Source organism: Vidua macroura, chromosome 19, assembly GCF_024509145.1.
Source record: "Vidua macroura isolate BioBank_ID:100142 chromosome 19, ASM2450914v1, whole genome shotgun sequence".
In the NCBI taxonomy this organism is placed as follows: Eukaryota; Metazoa; Chordata; class Aves; order Passeriformes; family Viduidae; genus Vidua; species Vidua macroura.
In genome coordinates, this window is record NC_071589.1 from 12,798,438 (window position 1) to 12,814,037 (window position 15,600).

Sequence of the window (15,600 nt, forward strand, 5' to 3'; positions counted from 1 at the left end):
TTATTCCCGCCCCCTTCCTCCGCCTCAACCAATCGCGTCTCTTCCCCCCGCCCTCTTCTCCCTTCCCATTGGCCGCTCGCCGGCAGCCCCGCCCAATGGCTGTGGCCGGAGGTGAGGGGATGGGGGCGCTTAATGGCGGCTGAGGGGGTCCAGGGGAGCAGAGGGAGTTCCAGGGGGAGCGGGGGCAGGGCCAGGGCCCCACTCTCGACATCACCCCCAGGGCGCGGGGGTCTCACCCGCCTGTGGGTGCGTGGGGCCCATTACCGTGGTCGTGAGGAGTTGGGGTCTGCGGGGATTGGGAGTTGGGGGTCCTGGAGGGATCTGGGTCATGAGGGCCTGGGGATATGGGCTGGGGTCATGGGGGGGCTTGGGGCTGGGTTTTATGGGCTTGGGGACCACGGAGGGTTTGGGGTTGGGTGCCCTGTGGCTCTTGGTGGGGGTCTGGGACTTGGGGGACTCGGGAGCCGGGGATGGGGGTCCTGGGGGGTCCTGGGGGCATCTGGGGACTGGGCTTGGAGCTGTGGCTGGGGTCCCGCGCCTTGGGAGTGGGGGAATTTGAGGGGTCTGGGTTTTGGGAGCTTAGAGGAAGGTGTGGGACCTGGGTGATCCTGAGGGGCTCAGGGATTTGGGAGCTTCAGGCCAGGGCTTGTCCTTGGGTCATAATGGGGCTGGGGGCCATGGGGGCCTGGGGCTTCAGAGCTGAGGAGTCTGAGCTTCAGGGGTTTGAGGGGCTGGGAGCTCGGGGGGCTGTGCTGGCCTGCGCTCCTGAGCCTGTTTTCCTGCCCTGAGCCCAGCGGTTTCCATGAGAGCCGTTTGTTTCCCCAGGCTGTGGAGCCCGCGGCATTGCCAAGGGCTGTGGTGGAGCCCTGAGAGGGGAAGCCAGGGCTGCCGGGGGAGAGGGTTTAGGGACGGTGTGGGTAATAAATGTAAAGAGATAAAGGAATCTGGTCTTTTCCTGGATCAGCACTGGGGCTGGGAGGATGCAGAGGGGAAAAGGTGGGAATGTGCTGCCCCGAGCTGGGAGGGGGGCCCAGCTCTTCCTGTGACCCCTGAGAGGGCACGGACACTTCTGAAGGAACTCTTGGCAGGGGGAGGATCCCTCGGGAGCTGCTCAGGTGGTTCTTCAGCATCCCAGCCCCGTGTGGGATGTGGGGTGAGCTGAACCTCCAGCCTGCACAGATGGGGCCATTCTGGGCCCGTGTGATCCTCTGGCAGCCACGGGCTGTGTCCAGTGAAGCAGCCTGGGATGGGGAGCAGGGCTTTTCCCTCCCTTTAGCCCTCTGCTGGAATCCCAGCCCATAAATGTGACAGCAGCCCGTGGGCAGCCGTAGGGTTGGGTGAAAGCAGTGAGGAGCTCTCCTGGAGCCTCTCCAGGGCCGTGCTGGGGTTGTTTGCCATGTGGCAATTCGGAGGAAGGTGTTTTGTCCTGCTGGGCAGCAGTTCCAGCTCCGAGTGCCGGTGTTTGCCGCGGCGCCTGGTTCCAGGCTGGCTGCTCCATGCCTTCCCCCCTCTCTGTGCTGTGCTTCCAGGGCTCCTTCCTGCTGCTCCAGCATGAAGAGCACGCGGAGCTGCTGCTCCGTCCAGAGCCCCGACGTGGCAGACCTGATCCTGACGGGGCTCCCGGCGCCGGTGTCGCGGCGCCCCGGCAGCGCCTCTCCTGCCAGGCTCGTGGCACGCTCCGTGTCCGTGGCTGCCGACGGCAAAGCCAAGAGGAACGCCCCGGTGAGCCCCTGTCCTTCCCCTCCTGTGCCTGGCGTGTGGGATGGCTCCAGGCATGGCCACGTCCCTCTCACCCTGGTGAACTCCTGTCCTTCCCTCCTGTGCCTGGCGTGTGGGATGGCTCCAGGCACGGCCATGTCCCTCTCACCCTGGTGAACTCCTGTCCTTCCCTCCTGTGCCTGGCGTGTGGGATGGCTCCAGGCATGGCCATGTCCCTCTCACCCTGGTGAGCCCCTGTCCTTCCCTTTCTGTGCCTGGTAGATGGGATGGCTCCAGGCACGTCCATGTCCCTCTCACCCTGGTGAGCCCCTGTCCTTCCCCTCCTGTGCCTGGTAGATGGGATGGCTCCAGGCATGGCCACATCCCTCTCACCCTGGTGAACTCCTGTCCTTCCCTCCTGTGCCTGGGTGATGGGATGGCTCCAGGCATGGCCACATCCCTCTCACCCTGGTGAGCCCCTGTCCTTCCCCTCCTGTGCCTGGCGTGTGGGATGGCTCCAGGTTCGTCCACGTCCCTCTCACCCTGGTGTGTCCCTGTCCTTCCCTCCTGTGCCTGGTAGATGGGATGGCTCCAGGCACGTCCACGTCCCTCTCACCCTGGTGTGTCCCTGTCCTTCCCCCTCCTGTGCCTGGTTGATGGGATGGCTCCAGGCACGGCCATGTCCCTCTCACCCTGGTGAGCCCCTGTCCTTCCCCTCCTGTGCCTGGTTGATGGGATGGCTCCAGGCACAGCCACGTCCCTCTCGCCGTGGTTCCCCCAGCACCAGCCCGGCTTTGTTGTGGCGCCTCCCTCAGCAATCACTGCTCGTGGCTCTCTGCTGGGTGCAGAAGAGCAAGCATCAGGATTGCCTCTTTTCCCTTCCTTGCCCTTCACCTCCCTGTGCCAGTTTCCATCTGGAAACTCCCGATTTCCTGGTGTCTCCTGCTGGGCTGTCAGGCCCAGCCTGCCCCTCATGGAGCACCCCCTGTTCCCACCGTGCCGGGGGCTCCTGAGTGGGGGTTCCACAGAGGCAGCGAGCCCCAGGTGCTTGCTGGGCTCTGTCAGGATCCAGCAGCAGACAGCCTGTGCTCCGTGCTGAGTAATCCCTTGGCAGCATTCCCACGCCCTTGTTCCCGGGAGCTGGTGCTAAGGAACGTGTTCCTGCTGGCTCAGCAGCGCCCGAGCGAGGTGTCATTGCCCGCTGCCTCAAGGAGAGCCTGGCAGCCCTGGGGTAGTGGGAACTCCGTGTCCCGCTGGCTGAGAGGGTGGGGGAGCCTGCCTGTGCTCCCCCTGAACGTGGCTGCTGGATTTGTCCCTGCTCTCCACAGGAAGATGCGGGATCCCGGGCCATGAACAACCTGCGCAGGTCCAACAGCACCACCCAGGTGAACCAGCGGGCGAACAGCTCACACAGGTACAGCTCCCTGTGTCTGTCCTGTGCCTGGCCCTAGGGGACACCCCACCCGTGTGTCCTGGTCCTGGGGGGGAACAGGAGCCTTTCCAAAATACCCTGAGCTCTGTCATGCACTTCAGGCGTTAAAACCTGGCCCTGGAAAACCAAGGTCTGGCACTTGGGTTATTTTTTTGAAGAGGAAGTCCCTTGTTTAGGGTTCCAAAGGATCACGCAACAGCCTGGCCTTAAAGTCCCATGCAGGATCACCTTCCAGGAGACCAGGTTGCTCCAAGCCCCATCCAATCTGGCCTGGGACACTTCTCTGTCAGAGTATTGCCCAGATTCTGTGGGCAACCTGTGCCAAGGCCTCTGCACCATCACAGGGAAGAATTTCTATTTGGGGAAATGGAGTGTGTTTCTGTGGCTGTGACAAAAAACATTCCATTTGATTCCAACAGCCCTCATGGACCCTCCAGGCCATAACTGGGCTGTGTGAGGAGACAAAATTCTCTGTTCCCAGTGCCCTCTGAGTTGGGATTTTCCATTCTCCTGTTGGTCTGTGCCCATCCCTATCACCACACACCAGCCTGGAACCCAAAGCTCTGAATCATTGGTGGATTTTGTGGCCATGTAACAATTCTCCAGCCCCTTTCTCCTGTGTCACACTGGAGTTTCCAAGTGCCCTGTGTAGCCAGAGTGTGTCCTGTGGCTGTGAGTTATTCCAGAACCTCTGCTCTCTCCTCTCTGCCTTCCCTGGGTCTGGATGAAGCTCGGAGCAGACAGGAGACTTCCTGGCCTTCTTTGAGGGCGATCCAGTAGGAAGGAAGAAACTGGCAGCTCTGAGCAAAACCTCCCCGGAAAAGAAAACCACATGGAATATCTTGGTGAGGATGGCAGGCTCTGGGAGTGGGTGGCTCTGTGCTCCTGGTGGTGTTTGAGGAGGTGGGTTTGGTGTCCTTATCCTTGCTGACTCCCTGGCAGGATGACCAGCCCCGAGTGTTCCCAGGCCCCTCTGGCTCCCACGGCCTCGAGCCGCCCGCGGGCATGAGGAGGAAGGAAGCCACGGTGCTCCTGGCTGCCAACTTCACCGCCAACAACAGGTAGGACAGAGGGTCCTGAAGGGGAGAGTGGGTGCAACTGCACGGAGAAAACACCTGGAGGGGGGAAGCTGCTGTTTCTGATGCTCCTGGTCTCCCCACACAAGGAGCAACAAGGGCGCAATGGGCAACTGCGTCACCACCATGGTGCACAACAACTACTCCACTGCTGAGAAGGGCCCTGCTCCTCCCAAGAGCTCCAACCAGGCTCCCAGTTCCCTCAAGTGAGTGTGGGGGTGTCCTGGCTCTGCAGCTGGGCTGGCCCCGGGGTCGTGTGTGGCTCAGGACAGGGCTGAGTGGCTTCATCTTCTGTCCCAGCAATGTTGTCAAAGCGGCCTCAAACGAGGACGGGGAAGGCAGCAGCAGCCTCGTGAAGTCTCAGAAGAATTTCTCCAGCAACAACATCATGACCCGCAACAACAACAGCAGCAGCAGCAGCAGCAGTGTTCCCCGGAGGAGGGAGGTGACCGAGGAAGAGGCCGAGAGGTGAGGGAAGGAGCAGGAGGATGCTACCAGGAGGTGTGAGGAGCTCCAGGGGAGCTTGTTCTTCTCCTGTGGGATTTCACACTGGGGAAAGGCCCCTGCAGGTCCTGGTGCTGTGGGGACGCCATCTGCTGCTCCTGGGGCTGTGCTGACCCTCCCTCCCTGTCCCCACAGGTTCATCCAGCAGGTGAACCTGGCTGCTGTCACCATCCAGCGCTGGTACCGGCGGCACGCGCAGCGGCACCGGACGGCGGCCGCGGCTCTGGGGCGCCTGATGGCTGCCAAGAGGGAGGTTGGTCCTGTCCCCTGCTCTGTAGCCCAGACCCCTCGACACCCATGTCCCACTGGCCACCCAGTTGGGGTCCCTTTAGTCCCCAGACTCAAGCTGTGAAAGTCAAGGGGGTTCTGGCTTCACATCCAACCAGCCCCTCCATGGTCCAGAGAGCTGGGGAGGGTCCAGTTCCCTCAGAGTTGTGCTGGGATTTTTTTGAGATGAGTTGTGTGTCCAGGGATTAGGCTGGGCTGGGTTCCAGCAGGAGCTGAGGCCCAAAGGCTCAGCACCACACGGCTCCAGTTCCCCCAGCCCCCTGACTGGGAGCAGTCAGACCCTGGCAGCAGCAGCACTGAATTGCCACTGTCTGAATTGCCACACTGGTGGCCAGAGGAGGGATGCCCCATATCGGCTCATCCTAATGAATCCCTAATGAGGTGGCTTGTTAGAGTGACGAGGTTTCACAGCTATTTGTGTTTCCTTGTGTTCAATTATTTATCCCAGTAATGAAAAGCTCCGTTGCTCTTGCGTGTGAGTCTATTTTTAAGCCTTGTCTCCTCTGTGGTTGCAGACCCAGATGATGAAATAATAATAATAATAATAATAATAATAATAATAATAATAATAGCATTGAGAATCTGAAGAAAATGAGCTGCTCCAAAGTGGAGCTGTGCCGAGAGCTCCTCACCTGCACAGAGGAGAGGATGGAAAGCCTGGATATGGGGTGACCCAGGTGTGGGTGCTCCTCACACTTCTCAGTGCTGGGTGCTGGAGAGCTCTCAGTAACATTTTTGACCCTCCTCTCTGGAAGGAAAGGCAGCAGCGGATGGAGGAGGGGAATATCCTGGATTTGCAGGAGAGGAAGGACGAGGAGCGACGGAAGATCCGAGAGGAGAAGGCGCGCCTGGCCCGGCACGCTGCCATCCAGGTAGGGCCAGGGCCAGGCCCGTGTGACACCATTTATTGGCATCATCCAACAGCGAGAGGCCTCTCTGCATCTCCAGAGCCTTGGCATGGGGCAGGGTCAGGGCCAGCCTTGGAAATGGAGTGTTCCCTCCGGAGATGGAGGTGCCACGGAGCAGTTTCCTGCTGCGCTCCTGCCAAGCCTTGGCAGCTCATGCTGAGCTTGTGAAGACAGTGCTGGTTTCTGTGTAGTTCTCAGGAAAATGGTGACCACGTTGAGATAGGGAGACTCCAAGCTCTGTGGAATGGCCAAGGATGTCTGTGCCCTGGGAATGGAACCCTCCTCGGGAGCAGGGTCCTTCCAGAGAGGGCCGAGTACCGCTCCATGTCCCCTGGCAGGAAGCAACACGTCGTTGTCACCCTGCTCTTGCAGCTGGTGGTGCAGATGGGGTTGGCACAGGCTGCAGGAGTTGGCAGTAAAGCTGGGGATGTTTTAAACCCCAAATTTTCTTTGCCCTAATTGGAAACATGTTCCATCGGGGGAGGGGGTTGGGGGAAACAATCAGTGAGCAGCTGGAGGATGCAAAAACACTGCCACAGCCTTGCAAACACAGGCTTGTGCCTTTCCAAAGCTTCAGGACATCGATGGCTCCTCTGTCCCTGCAGGAGCTGCAGCAGAAAAGGGCCCAAAAGGCCTCGGAGGCGAAGCGCTCGGCAGAAGAGCAGGTGCTGGTGAAGGAGAGCAGGAGGGTGCCCAAGAAGAAGCCTGGTGCCAAACCTGCCTCAGCCAGGAACGCCAGCCCGGCCGGCAGCCTCACCAAAGCCAACAACGCCGGTGAGTCCCTCTGGCGTGTCCCCAGAGCTGTGGGAGTGAGGGGTTTGCTCTGAGGAGCTGCTTCCCAGGGGCTGGCTGGGGAGAGTACCTGAGAACAGCCTGCTTCCTGCAGAGGCCAATTCCCCCTCGGCAGCCTCGGAGCCAGAAGGAAGAGACCTGGGAGTTCTTGGCTCTGTGCCCTTGCAGGACCCCGGGGCAGAGGACAAACTGCAGGTGGGTCTGGCTGTGCCTCCTGAGGGCCCTGGCAGCAGCTGCTCTGCCAGGGCGACATCAGAGCCTTTCCTGGCTTCTGGGGAGACCCAGAAAACTCTCTCTCATCTTCTCCCTTAGGATGTGAGCTCCAGGGAGACAGGTAATGAGGACCTGGAGACAGCAGTGGCTGCTGGCAGCAGGGCTCCATCCAAGGTCACGCTCAACGAGCTGCTGGACACGCTGCGGCTGCTGGAGGAGGAGCCGGAGCTGCTGCCCCCTCCCAAGCTCCTCAAGAAGGACAGACATGCCTGGATGGACAGGGTGAGCTGGGGAATGAGACTGCTGTGTGATGGCTTCCTGGTGAGAAACAGCTGGGCACTGCCAGGGAAGGTGGTGGAGGAGCTTGGAGCGGGTGATGGAGGAATTTGGAGCAGGAGGTGGAGGAGCGTGGAGGTGGTAGAGGAATTGTTTGGTGCTTTGAGGGCTTGGATGTTTGCAAGGAACAGCAACCCGTGCAAAGGCTGGTGGTGGGACAGGGTTTAGCCCAGAGGATCAGGCTGGGTGCAGTGGGAGGACTGGGCTCCAGTGATGGAGGCAAACCAGCACCACTTCTCCCGAGCCTTTCCCTGGGTGCTCACTCACCACGGTGAATTCCCAGCAGGAGCCCAGCTCCAACTCCCTGACTGCTGATAACTTGGAGAAGTTTGGGAAGCTGAACCACCCTCCAGGGGTCCCAGAGGATGGGGCTCTGCTCTCGGAGGCCAAGCTCCAAAGCATCATCAGTTTCCTGGATGAGATGGAGAAGTCGGAGCAGGAGAGGCCCAGGTCGGCCGCCTCAGCCACGCAGCGGGAGGTGAGTCCACCTGTGGTGTGGGAATCCATTCCTGGTGGGAATCATCCCCCATCTCCCTGCCCTCATTCCAGGTGGTTCCACCTCCTTTTCATCATGTTTTTTCTGCTGTGGCAGGGCTTCCTTTTGGAAGAGGAGCTGGCTCACGTGGAGCAGGTGTCAGCGGTTGCTACGGAGGTGACAAGCTCCATGATGAGGCTGAAGCTGGAAGTGGAGGAGAAGAAGAGAGCCATCAGCCTGCTGCAGACTGCTCTGGTGTGTCAGCCTCACACGTGGTTCTTGGGACTATGAAGCACATGATCAGGACTATCCCTTGATTTTACAGAATCATGGAATTGTTTGGGTTGGAGGGGACCTTAAAGATCATCTAGCCGGGACCTGGGCTGAGCTCCCTTCTCCTCTGTCCTGGGGGGCTGGGTGTTCCTGCTGACAGGGGTGGGAGATGTGAGCACCAGGGCTTTGCTTTAGCTCTGTCCCTCGTTCTCCTGGCCTGATGGTGATTTCCATGTCGTGGCTGTTTGACCCCACAGACTCAGCAGCGGGAACTGACCGACCGACACATCAAACAGACCGAGCAGGAGCTTGGCCAGCAGCTCAGGCTGCAGAGGGAGCAGTATGAGGCAGCTATCCAGAGGCACCTGGCCTTCATTGACCAGGTAACCCCTCATCCCAGCTCCTGAAGGCAGAGGCTGAGGTGGCTGCACCTGCCTGATGCCGGCTCATCGCTCTGCCCAGCTCCTCGATGACAAGAAGGTGCTGAGTGAGAAGTGTGAGGCCGTGGTGGCAGAGCTGAAACAAGTGGACCACAAGTACGGCCAGAAGATCACCCAGATGCAGGAGCAGCACGAGCTGGTGAGGGGGCAGGGGAGATGGGGGGACACGTGCATGCTGATTTTGCTCAAATGGGGCCTCTGCCCGGAGCAGTACAGTCTCTGCCACCTCGGTGGGACCTGGACACTCCAAGGAGCTCTTCCCTGTGCACAGAAGGTCCCTGTCACCACAGAGCTTTGTCCTGGCTCCCCAAAAAGCTCCTGTTCTTTGCTGCTCAGGGCCGGGAGCATGGCACTGACCAAGGGACAGTGTAAGCTCCCAGGCTCTGCTTGGAGAGACCCTTCCCACACACCTGGCACAGGTTGCCCAGAGAAGCTGTGGCTGCCCCATCCCTGGAAGTGTCCAAGGCCAGGTTGGACAGGACTTGGAGCAGCCTGGGGTAGTGGAAGATGTCCCTGCTATGGGCAGGGGTTGGAACTGGATGAACTTTAAGGTCCCTTCCAACCCAAACCATTCTGTGATTCCATGATCCCATTGAAGGCAGAGCTCTCCCAGGCTGGGGGTGCCCAGGGTGCAGTGCTGGCACAAACCCAAATGCCGTGGAACAATTTTGCTTCTCCTGTGGACGGAGACAGCTCAGCTCACCCTGTGCCAGGCCTGGCAGGAGGGCAGCACCACTGGGCTCATCCCAACTCTGCTGTCCCAGTCCCTTCTTGTCCTTGACCTTGGAGCTGAGCTCATGCCTGGCCAGACCATGGGGGTCCCTTGGTGTCTGGAGCAGCTCCAACCACACAGGCTCCTGGCCAGTCCTTCAGTTTGTCCCCATCCTTGTCCCTTGTGCTGTCTCCCCTTGCCCCCTTGGCCTCCTGCCCTGCCCGTGGCTCCCGCAGACACGCCTGTGTGGATTTGCCTCTTGCCCACCATTCCCCTTCTCTCTCCATCCCCTCCTTTCTTTCTCCCCAGGTCTGGCGCACTTTGGGCCCCTTTTGTGAGGTAAATGTGGTCTTTGCTCTCTTTTGTGCCTTGCCCTCTGCTCTCGTGCCCTGACCTGCTCTGGCCCTGCTCCACCCCCTGCCAGAGGGTTTTCCATGGCAGCGAGAGGGAAGGCTGGAGAGGAAAGCACCATCACACAGGGACAGATGGGCTGCCCTGCATGCAGAGACCCTCGGCAGCCCCCAGTTCCCCTTCCCTCTCCATCGGTGCTCTCGTGTCTTGGCAGTGAGCACTTTCCCAAGGGGATGGAGGAGAAGGCTCTGGGAGAGTGTGTGGCCACTTCTCTGGGCTGGAAGAGCACACCTGGCCAGGGCTGTGCGAGTATCCATGTGCAGCCCCACAGCTTCCTTCCCAACAGCCTGCCTCCCAGGGCTTTTCTCTCCCAGCTTCTCTGAGGTTTTCCCATTTGCTTCCAAACAGGAGATTAAGAAACTGAAGGAACTCATGAGCGCAACTGAGAAAATCCGGCGGGAGAAGTGGATTGAGGAGAAAACCAAAAAGATCAAAGAAATCACGGTGAAAGGTACGGGCAGGTTCCCTCAGCAGCAGCTGGAGCCAGGGCAGTGGTCCAGGAGAGATTGGGAAGAGCTCCTTGGTGTGGGCGGCGTTTGCTCCCTGTTTCTGGTGGAGCAGATGCCAAAGGGCAAGAAAAACCCCTCTGTGCTCATCCCCCCCTTCCTGCCAGCCCCTTTGAGCCGGCCGAGGGCACCGGGTGGGATCCAGGCCGAGCCGTGCCCGTCCTTCCCGCTGTCCCAGGGCTGGAGCCGGAGATCCAGAAGCTCATGGCCAAGCACCGCGAGGACATCCGGCAGCTGAAGCTGCTGCACGAGGCCGAGCTGCTGCAGTCGGACGAGCGGGCGGCGCTGCACTACGGGCGGCAGGCGCAGGAGCTGCGGGGGCTGCTGGAGCGGGAGAAGGAGGAGCAGAGCCAGCGGGAGCGGGAGCGGGCCCGCCAGAGGTGCGTCGCCCCGGGCTCGGCGCCGGCTTGGCGCTCACAGGTCTGGGGTGCTGTCCAGCACCAGTCTGCTGCTGGCATCCCAATATTTGCAGCTCCACGGGGAGCAGCCCCTTCCTCTCCACCGGCCTCAGGTGGGCGATGCTGCTGAGCTGGGAGCGTCCTCTGGCACCATGAAGGGCGGTGTGAAGAGGCTGAGTGCTCGAAGGCACATCCCTGGAGTGTCTGTGCCCCACAGGTGTGAGCAGCAGCTGGAGCAGGAGGAGCAGGCACTGGAGCTGCAGCGGCGCCGGCTCTATGCCGAGGTGGCCGAGGAGAAGGAGCGGCTGAGCCAGCAAGCAGCCAGGTGGGCAGGCTGGGAGCAGCCCTGAGCTGTGGGGCCGGGCTCCCTGGGCCAGATTTCCATGGGAAGAGGGGCTGGTGTGGATGCTGGGAGCTGTGTCTGTGCAGGCAGCGAGCAGAGGCAGAGGAGCTGCGGCGGCAGCTGGAGGCCAACAGCTCGGCCCTCACCCGGGCGCTGCGGGACGACTATGCCAAGGAGAAGGAGGAGCAGGAGAGGCGGCACCAGGTCTGGTTCCCCCTCACCTCCAGCCCTTTGGGTGCTGGCACCACCAAGCCTTGGACCCCACAGGGGCAGCCCCAGCAGCTGCTCCCAGCCAGCACGGGAGGGTCCCAGGACTGAGCTGTTGTTTTCCCTTCTCCTCACAGACAGAACTGAAGGTGCTGAAGGACCAGCTGGAGCTGGAGAAGCAGGCTTGGGAGGCCAACTACGTGAAGAAGGAGGTAATGGCAAGAGCTGTCCTCCAAAGATGCCGCCCATGGGCTCTAAGAGGAATTTGAGGCCCCATTTGCTGTCTCCATTCCAGGAAGCCTGGCTGCTCTCTCGGGAGCGGGAGCTGCGGGAGGAGATGAGGAAGGAGAGGGACAAAGAGATCGAGCTGGTGATCCAGCGCCTGGAGGCCGACACGTCCTTGGCCAAGGAGGAGTGCGAGAGGGCAGCAGAGAACAGGTGAGGAGGAAAGGGAGGTCCCAGGTCCTCCAGAGGCTGGTCTGTTTTCCCTGTCCCCTGGGCATCTCTCCAGTGAGCTCTGGAGCAGTGGTAGTGCAGGAAGGAGCAGCTCACAGACACAAAGTTTACCTCTCACCTGAGGAAACAGCCCCAGGTCTCTTGTGGGGCAGCGCTGCCCTTGCTGCTGTGTCCTGATCCCTCCTGCAGCAGGAGTGGGGCTGGGATGAGCCAGGCAGCAGTGGGATGAGCCAGGCTGCCTGTCCTTCCTGCCCGTAGGATCAAGAGGATCCGAGACAAGTACGAGGTGGAGCTGCAGGAGCTGGAGCGGTCGGAGCGGAAGCTGCAGGAGCGCTGCAATGAGCTCAAGGGGCGGCTGGCCGAGCTGGAAGGGGACAGCATCCGGCTGCAGGGCCTGCTGAAGCACAAGGAGCAGGAGCTGGAGGAGATCCGGAAGGTGAGCGAGGAGCAGAGCCAGGGCCCTGCCTGGCCCATGCCTTGGGTGTGTGGGACCGGCTGTCCCAGGGGCACAGAGGCCTGACTGAGGTGATCTGGCAGGAGTTTGCCGACAGGCTGGTGGGGATGGAGGAGGAGAACGCGCGGCTGAAGGCAGAGATGGCGGAGCTGAGGGCCCGGCAGCACCTGGAGCTGGACAGGCTGGTGCGGGAGAAGGACCAGGAGCTGGAGGAGGTTCACAGGAGGTGAGGAGCCCAGGCAGGGTGCAGGAGCTCAGTGCTGCATCCTTGGGAATGGCTTCCAGCCCTGTCCAGGCAAACCAGGCAGAGGAGTCTTGTCTGAACTGACTGCTGCTCGGCCACCCTGAATCCTCTGTCCCTTGTCACTGCTGGCCTGCTCTGTGCCATCGTGCCCCCAGGGCTGCTCCTCTGCCTGCATGGAGGACATGAGTGCCAGGAGAGGCCAGTGGAGCACAGCTCTGTCTGCGTTCCTCCCTGGCAGGAGCCCTGGTCAGGATCACTGTCACCTCCTGGGGGCTCTCCGTGGCTCACACATGATACCTGTGACTGCAGCCACGTGATCTTCTCCAGAGGGACATGGTCCAGGGCCAGGGCACAGCCACAGAGGCTGAGGGCAGCCGGGACATCCCCAAAATGCTATGATAATTAAACCTTAGGAAGCTAATGTGCCTTTCTTCCTGTAGACAAGTCAGTCCACACTACACAGCACCCACCAATGGGATAAAGGTGCTGCCAGCGTGTGATGGCACCTGGAGCCCAGCTGTGGCTGGGGAGAGGGGCTGAGCTCCCCCCTGGGGCAGGGCCCAGCCCCGTGTGGGGCACTGGGGTGCTCAGCCCCCCATGTCCGTGTCCAGGGTGAAGGCGGCGGTGCTGAGGAAGGAGGAGAGCATGAGCAGCCTGCGGAAGCAGTACGAGGTGAGTGAGGGCTCCTGGGCCTGCCCTGGCTGTGGCTGGGCGGGCACTGCGAGCTCCCTGTGCCCTGTGCCCCGTGCAGGCGGCCGTGCAGAGAGCCAGCCTGCTGGAATCACTGCTGCAGCAGCAGCGGCAGCTGGCCGCAGAGTGACCGTCCTGCCGGGCAGGGAGCGGGGCTGGCGCCGGGCTCGGGCCCTCCCCTCCCTCCTCCCTCCTTCTCCACAGCCTGGGCCCAATGCCCTGGCCGTGCTGGGACACTTGGTGGCCTTTAGATGGTTGGGAGTTTTGTTCTGGTAATAAATCTCTGCTGGTTTCTACAGCTGTTTCTGTACTTGTGCACGTCCGTGCCAGAGCACTTCCACGAGGTCTGTGTCCACTCCCACCTTCCCAACCCCATTCCTGTATCCCTCCCTTTGCTCTGAGGGTGCCCAGCATCCCAATCCACGCCTTGCTTCCCATTCTAAACTGAAGTATCCAGATGCAGGGAGGCAGAGCCAGGGCAGGATGTGATCCCACAGCCTCTGCTACCTGCAGATTCCTCAACACCCCCTGACAGGGCCGGGAAATGCCTGGGCTGGGCCGGTGGCATCTGTTTCCTCTGGGCCGGGGTGTGCAGCCGCTCTGGTCCCTCCCCCGGGCCGGGGCTCGGAGCGGCGGCCGGCAGATGTTTTCTCAGCAGAGTCCCTGGTGTTTCCCATCCGTCCTTCTGGTCCCTGTGCCGGGACAGGGACACAGAGGGTGGCTGGGCCCTGCACGGGGGCCGTGCCGGTCTCTGTTCCCCTCTCCCCGCTGTGCCAGGCAGGAGAGCTCATCCCAGTGTGCCGGGAAAGGCCGGGCACGGCGCTTGTTCCGCTGTTGTTTCTTTTCCTCAGGAGTTTCCTGAGCGCCGCTTCCGATTCCAGCTCTGCCCAGCCCCCGCTCGGGCCACCCCGAGCCAGCGGCTCTGGGAATCTGCCGTGGGAGAAGGGGGCTCGGCCCCCCTCGCTGCCCGGCCAGGGGGTCCTGTGCCTGTGCCCAGCCCTGCGGCTCCGGTGTAGGACCCCGAGCCCCGTGCGGCATCGCCGCTGTGCGGTGGGCACCCACCCACGGTCCCCGGCGTGTGCCCGGCCCTGCTCCCGCCGCTCCGCGGGGGCTCCCGGCATCGCCCGGGCTGATTTCTAGGCCAGTGCCCGGTTCAGGCATGAATAAATCAGCGCCGTTGCATAACGGGGATGCGGATTTTCACCGGCTGGCTGCCCGTGCCTGCGCCGGCGCCCCCCGCCCGCAGCCCGGGGGTCCCGCGGGACCGGCGGCCGCGTGGCAAGAGCGTGTCCCTGTCCCTGTCCCTGTCCCTGCCGAGCCCGGCGCTCAGCCACGCTGAGCCGAAGATCCCGCAGGTTCAGGAGCCCCTGTCCCCCCGGCTGCCCCGGGATTAGGCGGTGAGCGGAGCCCGCTGGCCGCCGCGGGGCCGGGAAGGAGGTCAGGAGCACAGGGGGCTTTGGCAGCCGCCGCGCGGGAATCGCGGCTCAATCTGGTGTCTGCCCGGGAGGGGATTAGCTGCAGCCCCAGACAAATCAGCCGAGAAGCCGGAGCAAGTGGCAGGATCCGAGCAGGGTAATCTCCCCTTGGGAAAGATCTGTAATCTCCCCTGCTAATTGACCGCGAGGGGATGTCAGGGGGCCGGTGCCACCCCGTGCCTCTGCCGGGGTTGGACCAGCGCTGCCACAGCCCCGACCTCAGGGCTGCACCTGAGGGGCTCCCTGGGGCTTTGGCCCTCGATTCTCCTTTGGGTCTTTCCCTTTTACAGCCACGTTGGAAATCTGGTGGGAAGCGGGACAAGCAGCAGGGGGCACAGGGCAGGGGGTGGGTTTGGGTGGCCACGACAGAGCTCAGCCCTCCTCCTGGATGTCAAATGGGGCTGCTGGGGGTGTCACCTGGGCACGGAGGGTGCTGGGGCATGGGGCTGCTGTGCTTGGTGTCCCAGCTGAGCTGGGGATTCCGGGTCTTCCCAAGGTGGGCAGGGTGGCACAGCGGGGCTGGGCTGGCACACATTCCTTTCTCATGGCCCTAACCCATCCCTATCCCAGTGTCATCCCCAGTCCATCTCTGTCCTTGTCTTCTTTCCTATCTCATTCTCACTTCCATCCCCTCCAGTCCTAATTCTCATCCCCATCCCAACCATCCTCATCCTCATTCTCCTCCCCATCCCACCCTCTCCCAGACACAGGAGGGAAGGGACACTGGGCACCGGGGCTGCCACCCCCAGCACAACACCGGGTGATTTTTATTGTCTCCCACTCACCGAAGCCCCCCTGCCTCTTCCCAGTGCCAGGAAGGCCTCAGCTCGTCCTTGTCCCACCCACTCTGGGACCAGCTGAGTGTGCTGGGGATGCTGGGGGTGGCTGGGCCCGGTGGGTGCCCGGTGTCGGTGGGTGGGTGCCCGGTGTGGGCTCGGCACAGCCGCCCACCCCATCCCACCTGGCTGTGACTCAGCCAGTGCCAGCTCAGCCGCACAGGGAGTGAGGCTGGCCCTGAAAACCACCCCGGTGGCAAGTGGCCACCCACTCCCACGGCACCATGGCTGGTCCAGAGGGCACCAATGGCACCAAAGCTCCGAGAGACTCCAAATGCTTCTGCACCAGGTGAATGTGACTGTACCAGGTCAGTGCCACCTTTGTTCAGCTGCTCTGAGGCCCAGGAAGGCTCATGGAGGAGCTCAGGGTGTCCCACATGTGGGGTCACAGCCATTTGCACATCCAGAAAGGACCAGGGACCCAGTAGGGAGG

The 15,600-nt window shown here is 61.8% G+C and overlaps 1 protein-coding gene across 9 annotated transcripts; it reads left to right on the forward strand.

The window, feature by feature from the left end:
• Positions 1-92: 92 nt before the first annotated feature.
• On the forward strand, positions 93-13,154 carry CEP131 (centrosomal protein 131). 9 transcript variants are annotated; one of them, XM_053994551.1, is made up of 27 exons: positions 93-111; positions 1,530-1,722; positions 3,027-3,112; positions 3,861-3,975; positions 4,073-4,191; positions 4,296-4,412; positions 4,507-4,674; positions 4,846-4,963; positions 5,754-5,870; positions 6,512-6,680; positions 6,793-6,893; positions 7,011-7,193; positions 7,531-7,725; positions 7,840-7,977; positions 8,253-8,378; positions 8,458-8,574; positions 9,457-9,486; positions 9,907-10,009; positions 10,243-10,444; positions 10,680-10,787; positions 10,892-11,009; positions 11,150-11,224; positions 11,308-11,450; positions 11,727-11,904; positions 12,020-12,148; positions 12,778-12,838; positions 12,918-13,154. In XM_053994551.1, the coding sequence occupies exons 2-27, from the start codon at positions 1,552-1,554 to the stop codon at positions 13,130-13,132; spliced, it is 3,402 nt and encodes a 1,133-aa protein (XP_053850526.1). In that variant the 5' UTR covers positions 93-111; positions 1,530-1,551; the 3' UTR covers positions 13,133-13,154. The 9 variants fall into 9 exon arrangements, with proteins under 9 accessions (XP_053850526.1, XP_053850525.1, XP_053850524.1 ...); XM_053994550.1 differs by lacking the exon at positions 93-111 and adding an exon at positions 190-246; XM_053994549.1 differs by lacking the exon at positions 93-111 and adding an exon at positions 1,113-1,153.
• Positions 13,155-15,600: the final 2,446 nt, after the last annotated feature.

What these genes read in the sequence shown, in the direction of transcription:
- CEP131 (XM_053994551.1), top strand. Translation starts at nt 1,552, where the DNA reads ATGAAGAGCACGCGGAGCTGCTGCTCCGTCCAGAGCCCCGACGTGGCA. An exon ending in CCTCAGCCACGCAGCGGGAG is followed by an intron (nt 7,726 to 7,839) that starts GTGAGTCCACCT and finishes CTGCTGTGGCAG; the next exon opens with GGCTTCCTTTTGGAAGAGGA. An exon ending in ACCTGGCCTTCATTGACCAG is followed by an intron (nt 8,379 to 8,457) that starts GTAACCCCTCAT and finishes CGCTCTGCCCAG; the next exon opens with CTCCTCGATGACAAGAAGGT.